Consider the following 9,263-nt stretch of genomic DNA (forward strand, 5'->3'; position numbering starts at 1 on the left):
GATTGAGGTGCATCCTCAACAGCATCTGGTAAGACACTTTTGTTAGTGTGTGTGTGCAGGTCCCATCAGCTGTACTACAAGTTTGATATCTATACCTATATTGTGTGTGTGTGCGCGCGCACGCCCAGGTCTCATCAGATGTATAAAATGTTTGATATCTATACCTTGTGTGTGTGTGTGTGTGTGCGCGTGTGTGTGCACGTGCGCGCGGGCACGTAGGTCCCACCAGATGTACTACATGTTTGATATCTATACCTATATTGTGTGTGCGTGTGTGCGCGTAGGTCCCACCAGATGTACATTGTGTGTGCGCGTGCGCGTAGGTCCCACCAGATGTGCTACATGTTTGATATCTATACCTATATTGTGTGTGTGTGTGCAGGTCCCACCAGATGTGCTACATGTTTGATCTATATCTATATTTATATTGTTTGTATATGCGAGTAGGTCCCACCAGATGTACTACATGTTTGATCTATATCTATATTTCTATTGTGTGTATATGCGAGTAGGTCCCACCAGATGTACTACATGTTTGATATCTATATCTGTATTGTGTGTGTGTGTGTGTGTGTGTGCAGGTCCCACCAGATGTACTACATGTTTGATCTATATGTATATTGTGTGTGTGTGTGTGTGTGTGTGTGTGCAGGTCCCACCAGATGTACTACATGTTTGGCTTCCTCTTCCTGGTCTTCATCATCCTGGTCATCACGTGTTCGGAGGCCACCATCCTCCTCTGCTACTTCCACCTCTGCGCTGAGGTCAGTGTAATACCTCAACTCACTAACTAGTGCTGGTGTGCATTGGCACTGCCCTACCGATTCGATTCCATTCGATTCAATTACGATTCGGGAGGTTTCGATTCGATTTGATCCAATTCAATTCTACAATGCATTGCGATGCATTATATTTCTACTGAAAGCAAAGCAGATGTTTCATCAGTCATGATGAGGCAATACAAGTAGTCAGATACTGAGCAACATTTTATTGGCTGTTTTCTGTATCAGTCTTGCAGTTTTCAATGCTTTGAAGTGCTTTTATTTAATACAACATTCATTTATTCATGATATCCACGGAAGTAATTGAAACGTAAAAAAATTGCCGCATCGATTATGGAACTTGCCACATTGAATTGAATTGTCCATGCCCCGCATTGCATTGCATTGCCGAATCGATTATTGTTGACACCACTACTAACTAGTGGTACATTGATTAGTTATCCAATCCGACCTGAGAAAATTGAAATATTTGTGTCAGAGCTCAACGGAAGCCCAGCACAATTCCAATCACACCATTTTTATTTTCACTATTTTCTATCAATAGCACGCACATAGAATGTTGTTTGTGTGGAAAATGTCTGTGGTGTAATCCATCAACTGCAAAACTGCATCATGAACGTCAACACATCGCGTCAGCCTATGCAAGGAGCCGTCAGTGCGCACACTGGGCAAGTGCACGTTCGCACAAGAAGCTGGGCTAAGTTTCAAATATATGTAGAGAGAGTACCAAAAAGATACTCCAAATATTTGTCTGTGTCCAAGCTCGTCGGGTTCCGATCAGTTTTCTGTATTTCACATGTCCTTTCGTACAGCCATAAACATGAACGGAGGAGAGCCACTAGTCCAGTAGGTGCTAGATTGATGCATCAAATGAATAATGAAACTTAATATAATGTCAGGCTGGTACAATGTAGCAGTGGTTTTTGTTCCTGGCAAGTGGTATATTCTAATACTCATTGAATGACTATATTTTGCCAGAGTAAGTAAATAAATGATTGTGGTGCATTTCCAGGGCTACCACTGGCAGTGGTGTTTGTTCCTTACATGTGTAGATGTATTTCATTAAAAACAGCACTAATTAAGTAAATGATTATTATTGCGGTGCGTTTCCAGGACTACCACTGACAGCGACGTTTCGTTCCCGACGAGTTAAGATAAATAACATTTAAAAACTGCACGAATTAAATATAATAGTATTTATTGTGGTGCGTTTCCAGGACTACCACTGAGCGTGGCGTTCGTTCCTGACGAGTTAAGATGAATAACATTTAAAAACGGCACTAATTTAAATAAATGATTATTGTTATTTCGGTGCGTTTCCAGGACTACCACTGGCAGTGGCGTTCGTTCCTGACGAGTGGCTTCACGGCGATCTACTTCCTGGTGTATGCGGTGCACTACTTCTTCTCCAAGCTGCAGATCACCGGCCTGGCCAGCACCATACTGTACTTCGGATACACCATGATCATGGCACTCATCTTCTTCCTCTTCACTGGTAAGGCGGTGTGCATGTGCGTGTGAGTGCGTGCGTGCGCGTGTGTGTACGTGCGTGCGTGCGTGCGTGTGTTTTCGCGCGTGTGTACTGTACTTCAGATATAGGTTATGATCATGGCACTCATTCTTCCTATTCTATCCAGTAAGTGTGTGTGTGTGTGTGTGTGTGTGTGTGTGTGTGTGTGTGTGTGTGTGTGTGTGTGTGTGTGTGTGTGTGTGTGTGTGTGTGTGTGTGTGTGTGTGGTGTGTGTGTGTGTGTGTGTGTGTGTGTGTGTGTGTGTGTGTGTGTGTGTGTGTGTGTGTGTGTGTGTTACACATGTTCATGACTCTCATTCTGCCTGTGCGTGCGTGTGTGCGTGCGTGGACAAAGCTGTGTTAATATGTCTGCAAAATTCCCACACTGTGTGTGTGTGTGTGTGTGTGTGTGTGTGTGTGTATGTGTGTGTCAGCTCATTAATGCAGGGTAATGGAGTGAATCAAACAGGTTTTTGTTTGGAGGGAGTGTAGGCAAGCCCATTACAGCTCCCTCTTTTTCTCTCTCCCTCTCTCTCTCTTTCTTTCTGTCTTTCTTTCTGTCTTTCTTTCTGTCTTTCTTTCTTTCTTTCTTTCTCTCTCTCTCTCTCTCTCTCTCTCTCTCTTTCTCTCTTTCTCTCTCTCTTTCTCTCTCTCTCTCTCTCTCTCTCTCTCTCTCTCTCTCTCACACACACACAGCCATGTGTGTCTATGCACAGGACAATACAATAGTGCAGATGCACACACGGTGTCTCACAGTTGGATACACACCCACTCCTATGACGCACGTAGTGTAAACATATTTCATACACACAACCGCTGTGAGGACCATGTGCCTGGGTGTGTATGTGTATGTGTTTGTGTGTGTGTGTGTGTGTGTGTGTGTGTGTGTGTGTGTGTGTGTGTGTGTGTGTGTGTGTGTGTGGGTGTGTGTGTGTGTTTCTTGCTCTCCCCTGTGTAAGTGCTGCTGACAGCTTCAGCCAGTGTGTTTGCTTTCGCATCGCTGGGAGTGCATTGTCCCTGTGCAGCGTGCGTGTGTGTGCAACGCAGCGCAGCCGGAAACTTTTTGAACTATAACCTAGTTCTCCTACTCAAACACTTCACTTGAGATGTAGAAAGTAGAATTGTCTAGTTGGCCATGACCATGTTTCTTCCTCAAAGATTAAAACTGTAAAAGTTAATAAAGTTCCAAATGAAAAAAAAACTTTAAAAGTTCACACTGCAGATGTTGATAATATCAGAGCTGATAGTATTCAGGCTCCATGCCTGATTTCAGGCTTGACAGAGTTTGCAAAAATAAAAACATTGATAATAATTAGCCATTAGGTTATTCTTATCTCAGAAAGTGTTACAGGTTCAGGGTTTTCTTCTACTATCAGGTTTGAATAGTGGTCATACTCAGGCTATTAAATGTTTGAATAATGTGTCAAAATAGGCCTACGTTGCGTCACTATGCAGTATCTTGTCGTCGTCGTTAGAGCAGGGGAAAAAAGTTCAGGCTCAGGATTTTTTTTCACTATCACCCCTGTAATATAATGATGTATGATTGAATCCCGAATTGACTCACTTTAATTCTGAATAAAGCTTAATTCCGCTTTGAAAACGACATGTTAACACTTCACAATTCACAATTAAATGAAAGATCAATGTTAACTCGACGAAACAATTAAATTCGGAATTATTCATTCGGAATCAAAAACGTCATGTAAACATAGCCAATGTAAGAATACTTACTAGAGGTGCTCCGATCACCATTTTTTGGCCCGATCACCGATACCGATCACCAAAAATCTTTATCTGCCGATCACCGATCATTGCCGATCACAGAAATTATTTCCTATTTTTTTAATAGCCTATTAATTATCCTTATTGAATATTTCTGCCCATAAACCAATCAATCTTAATTTGCACATGTCGCTTTCACAATGTAGGCCTATAATTAGGCTATTATTATTATTATTATTATTATTATTATTATTATTATTAGGCTATTATTATTATTATCTTTCAGCTCTTTCAGACTAGTGTTGGTAATATAGCCTACAAGTAAGTCTACAGTATTAATCAATTTATAAGTTATTGCATATAATTACTAAACTATTTAAGATTGAATTGAGACTGAAACATTACATCAATTTATAAGTTATTGCATATAATTACTTAACTATTTAAGATTGAATTGAAGCTCAGACACCTGGATCTCAGTCTCTCGTCTTCTGCATACGATAAAAAAAACCCTGTCGCTTTAAATGAGCAGCCTCGTGAGGAGAGCCCCTCCCCTCTCTGTCACTCACTGTCCACAGCTGCAGTGCTCCGCGACCGTTCTGCTCTCTCCCTCTCACCTCACCTGTCGCCGTTTGGCGTTTCAGCGACTATCAAACTAATCGACTGACTGTCAATTACAACTTTGAAAACAATAACGTTGGCATGCTTGTGCGGACAACGTGAACTTGTCGCGTGCTGACCGAGGCAACTACACAGCTTATAACGCAAAATGGCTAACGGGCGAGAAGTAGTCTATCGCAAATTACATTGTGACTGAAACGCTTGAGATTCTACATACACAAAACAAGAAAAAAACTTCACTTGAAAGAACAGGCAACACGCACAACACAGCGTGTCTGCGAGGAAAGCTCTTTCTCTGTAACACTGTCATAGAATGTAGAATTCCCTGCACAGACTCATTGAGTTTCACCGTCCACTCTCCCTAGTTGCTGTTTGGTGTTGCAGCGACTACAAACTAATGACCTGGCTGTCCATTAGGCTACAACTTTAAAAACAATACAGTTGATGATTGTTTTGGAAACGTTTAGTTGTTGCGTGCTGACAGGCTGTAACTGAAAATAGCGAACATGGCGAGACTGACACGTCATTCGCAAATTACAAGCGTCATGTAAACGGCGCATGGATCGGAAAATCAGATCATTGTTGATGCAGATATGATTATAAATGGTGAAAATGAAGGAGGGAATTCCAAAAAGTTAAAGACAAGTAAAGATGCCTTGTTTTGGTGCAGCAGCTGTGCAGAGCCAGCACCTAGGCTACATGCAGGCAGCGCCAGGTGTAAAGGGGAAATGGTTGCGTGAGGAATTTAATATCTCTGGATCGGTTTTTTGATCGGCATGTTTTTCCGATCACCGATCAGGCTATTTTTGGCCATTATCGGCCGACCATGATCGGCTGCCGAGCAATCGGAGCACCTCTAATACTTACAATGCATGATGATGTGTGGTAATGAAAATAAATGTGTTACATTGAGTGAGGCAAGTGTGTTCTGCTAAACATAGAGTCTTTGCCTCTAAATCAGAAGTACCAGTAATATGTTTTCCATAGTAGAGTAGAGTACAGTAAACTTGATTAATTCCGGAGGACATGAAGGTGTCTGTCAGCTTACAATAGAGCTGAACGGACTTGTTGATCTCCATTGTATGCTGACAGTAGGGCTGCACAATTAATCGAAAAGAATCGAAAATCGTGATAAAATCGTGAAATCGAAGTCGTGATTTCAATCGTGATTTAATCGTGGCAATAGTGACCTACCTTTGAGAGCGTCCTTGAAGCCAGAACATACTGACAGGCTGATGTTTCTGTCCAGAAATCTGTCCACCTAACTTTCATGCTATTGCCTTTACCTAATTATTACAATTCATTTATTTTGCTCATCCCGGCATCCCGGTTATATTTCATCTTGTTATATATTTTTTTAAATCAATAATCGTGATTAATAACTGTGATTTTCACCAAAATAATTGTGATTATAATTTTTTTCCATAATCGTGCAGCCCTAGCTGACAGACACCTTAAAAGGTGCACTGTGTAGGATGGTGGCCAGAGTAGAAGCTCTATAGGTATGACATATCAGAATAGTGTATATTCTGCACGTTGCCCCCTGTGTATCAATTGTTCGTATTTAAGTTCAAGAAAAAGATCAGTTACTCAGTTTCTATTTGTTTGCTTTATTTCAATGTAGAAACCCATGCACTCATCTTCTTGCTTTAAGCACCTCATCTTCTGAGGTTAGATACAGCATGATGATAACATTTTTGGCTAGTAGAATAGCTGGATGGCTAGTGACTCGGGAAAACCACTAGCCACAGTGGCCGGCAAGCGAAAAAGTTAATGTCAAGCCCTGTCCTGCTCATTGAAACTGCACTGTCTGCTGCCAAATTTGATCTTTTCATGAATATTTACTAAATAATGACTAAATGTTTACTAGTATGACCAAAGCACAGTACGTTTTGCAGCTAAAATGTCTGTCTGGAAGTTCAAAATGACAGACAATGGAGAAGATCCCACTCATCATGTATGAAAAGTGCATTTTTTCCAGTCATAATGAATATTTAGAATTTGATGGTGGTGGTAAGTATTCATGGAAAAGGTAACATTTTGAATGGGCAGCATGAATTCTGGAAATAAACTACTAACAATATGACACAGTGTACCTTTTAATATTTCGTTGAATTTCCATGCATTTTCAGATTAGATGACGTTGGAATGGTTCACTTCCTGCTTGAGATGATTGAGGTAATCATATCGCGTCAAATCCTGATGTTTTGTTTCGTTTGCTTTCTCGTAGGTACGATCGGCTTCTTCGCATGCTTCTGGTTCGTGACTAAGATCTACAGCGTGGTGAAGGTGGACTGAGGAGGGCAAGTTGGTCACCTAGACTGGACGGGACGGGATGGGACTCTTGTTTCTTTTCAAATCCTCTTGGCCTCACCAGTGCCCCCCTGGCCAGGCCACTCCGTCTGGACCGAGAGAAGGAAGAGGGAAAGCGAGAGAGAGAAGGAGAAGAGAAGGAAGGAGTGACAGAAGGATCTGTGCGCTGTTCTAAAGACTGCCCCCCCCCACCACCACCACCACCCTTCCGCTTTGCAACCCCTTACTCAATTTTACACAGTCATCATCCAACAGTCCTAAAGAACGAGCTGTAAGATATGAACGTGTGCATGTGTGTTGAACTGTATGTGTTCATCTGTGTGAATGTGTATGTCTGTGTCTGTGTGTGTGTGCGTGTGTTTGTGTGTGAGTGTGTAGGTCAGTCACCAAACTTGTGTTATGCATCTGAGCTACACTAGTTCCAAATCATGAGCAGTTCCACACTATCTCAGTATGAACAGGCACTCATTCACATATACACACTCATAGACACATGCAACTCCACACAGCAATATACTTTTACCAGTAAGCCCTTGTGAGTGACAATAGTTATGGGCTGAGGAAGGAGATTGTAAAGTTCAATGGTAACGTTTGTACATAATACTTACATTTTGCTAACATTTAAAAAACAAAAGTTAAAATGACCATTTAGCATCAACATAGGTAGCGGAAGGTATATCATTTTAGTAAAAAAACAACAAAAAGGAAGACGAAACCTTTGATTGTAAATAACTTTTCTTATGCTGAATACAAACACATACAAATGGGGATGAGGTTTATTCTTGGGACCCTTTCGAGAAAAAAAATGCGGGGGGAAAAGACGGGGGCGGTTGCTGTTGGATTCATTTTTCAAGAGAGCTTGAATCAGGCTGTGAAGGATGTGTTTTGGTTTTTGGACTATTTTTCAATCTATTTTCGTTTGTTTCTTTGGCGTTCTTATCCTGTTCTTCATTCCCCTGTGTAAAAAAAAGAGAGAGAGAGAGAGCAAACGAAAGAAAGGATGCTCGGGTGTGTATTAATCAACTGAGCCACTTGCGTTTATTTAACTATCTTTTTTTATATTTTATTTGTCTGTTTCTTTTCTTGTCGCCTCAACACTATTCTGTGCCTCATTCAAGCGTCAACGCAGTTCCCCCATTTTGTTTCTTTATGTTTATCATTCTTGTCAAAAACAAAAAGAAATTTAATTCCAGCGCCCCCCAATCCGTCAGGGTTGGGAATAAGCAAGGCCTCCATCCACATGTGAGGAGAACAGAAAGTGTGTTTATTTTTTTCGTTCTGATGTTTATTGTTATCTGTATGCTATACACACATACATAAATTATGGCGGACTCTGTCGACTTTGGGTTGTCTATTTTTGTTTGTTTGTTTGTGTGTTTGTTTCACCCCATCTTCTTATCACAGCTACCATGGGATTGCAAAAATACACAAAACTCGAAAATCAGTAGAAAAAAATAAAATAAAACCAAATTATCTGTCCAAAGTGGGTTTTTTTATTTTTTATTATTTCGTTTGTCTTGTTCTGATAAGGACTGGGGTTGAGATTTGTGTTGATTTGAAAATGTCATTTACAATGGCAGCGGTTTCTGATTCCAAGTGATGCTGACTGATGAGAAAATATCAGTGTTGGCAAATGAACACCTGCTGCATTCAAAATGATGATGCACTTGCAGTTGCCATCCTAGACCAACAGAGGGCACTCACCATATCAGAAAGACAAGACTGATCCTAACATCAACCTCTGAAAACATTTTTTTTTAGGAAAATGCAAGATAAAACTTATCTTAACGTAGCCTATACATCAACTTTTTATCAGCTTTTGTAGCTGCTGAATAGGTATATAAAGAAGATTTTGAATAACTTAATTTCAAGAGGACATAATCTGTAGTGCTTTTCACATAATCAGTCCTCAGTGTTTTTCCAATGGTTAGCTCATTGATGTATTCATCAAAGAATAAAACCAAGGCTGACTTGACTGCAAGCATCTTTGGGAACTCTCACAATTCAAGTGAAGTGGAATTGAATTGCAAAGCACTTTAAAACACAACAGAGACAAGCTGACCAAAGTGGAGAACTAGGTAAAAAGGGCTTGAAAAAATACTTGAGGCTTTGGGAGGGCAGAAGAGCAAACAGAAAGAAATGTGCCCTAATGGGTATTTCTGAGAAAGTGATGGGGGAGAAATGGGTACTATAGACTATTGTTACAAATTACAACCTCTGGCAGTTGCATCAGATTTATGTATGCTGATTCTGTGCACGATATCAACCTAAGCACACATTAAGTCATGGATGTGGAAAGGGCATTTGAGTTCCTCT

General features: G+C 40.7%; 1 protein-coding gene across 1 annotated transcript in view; it reads left to right on the top strand.

Moving 5' to 3' along the window:
* The window catches only part of tm9sf2 (transmembrane 9 superfamily member 2), a 40,154-nt gene extending 31,734 nt beyond the window's left edge, over positions 1 to 8,420 (top strand). Inside the window, exons 15-17 of the mRNA XM_063212032.1 lie at positions 653 to 764; positions 2,106 to 2,277; positions 6,865 to 8,420. Of these exons, the coding sequence (XP_063068102.1) occupies positions 653 to 764; positions 2,106 to 2,277; positions 6,865 to 6,932 (352 nt within the window). The 3' untranslated portion in view covers positions 6,933 to 8,420. The remainder of the gene's footprint in view (positions 1 to 652; positions 765 to 2,105; positions 2,278 to 6,864) is intronic.
* The last annotated feature ends 843 nt before the right edge of the window (positions 8,421 to 9,263 follow it).

This window comes from Engraulis encrasicolus, chromosome 12, assembly GCF_034702125.1.
Source record: "Engraulis encrasicolus isolate BLACKSEA-1 chromosome 12, IST_EnEncr_1.0, whole genome shotgun sequence".
NCBI lineage: Eukaryota > Metazoa > Chordata > Actinopteri > Clupeiformes > Engraulidae > Engraulis > Engraulis encrasicolus.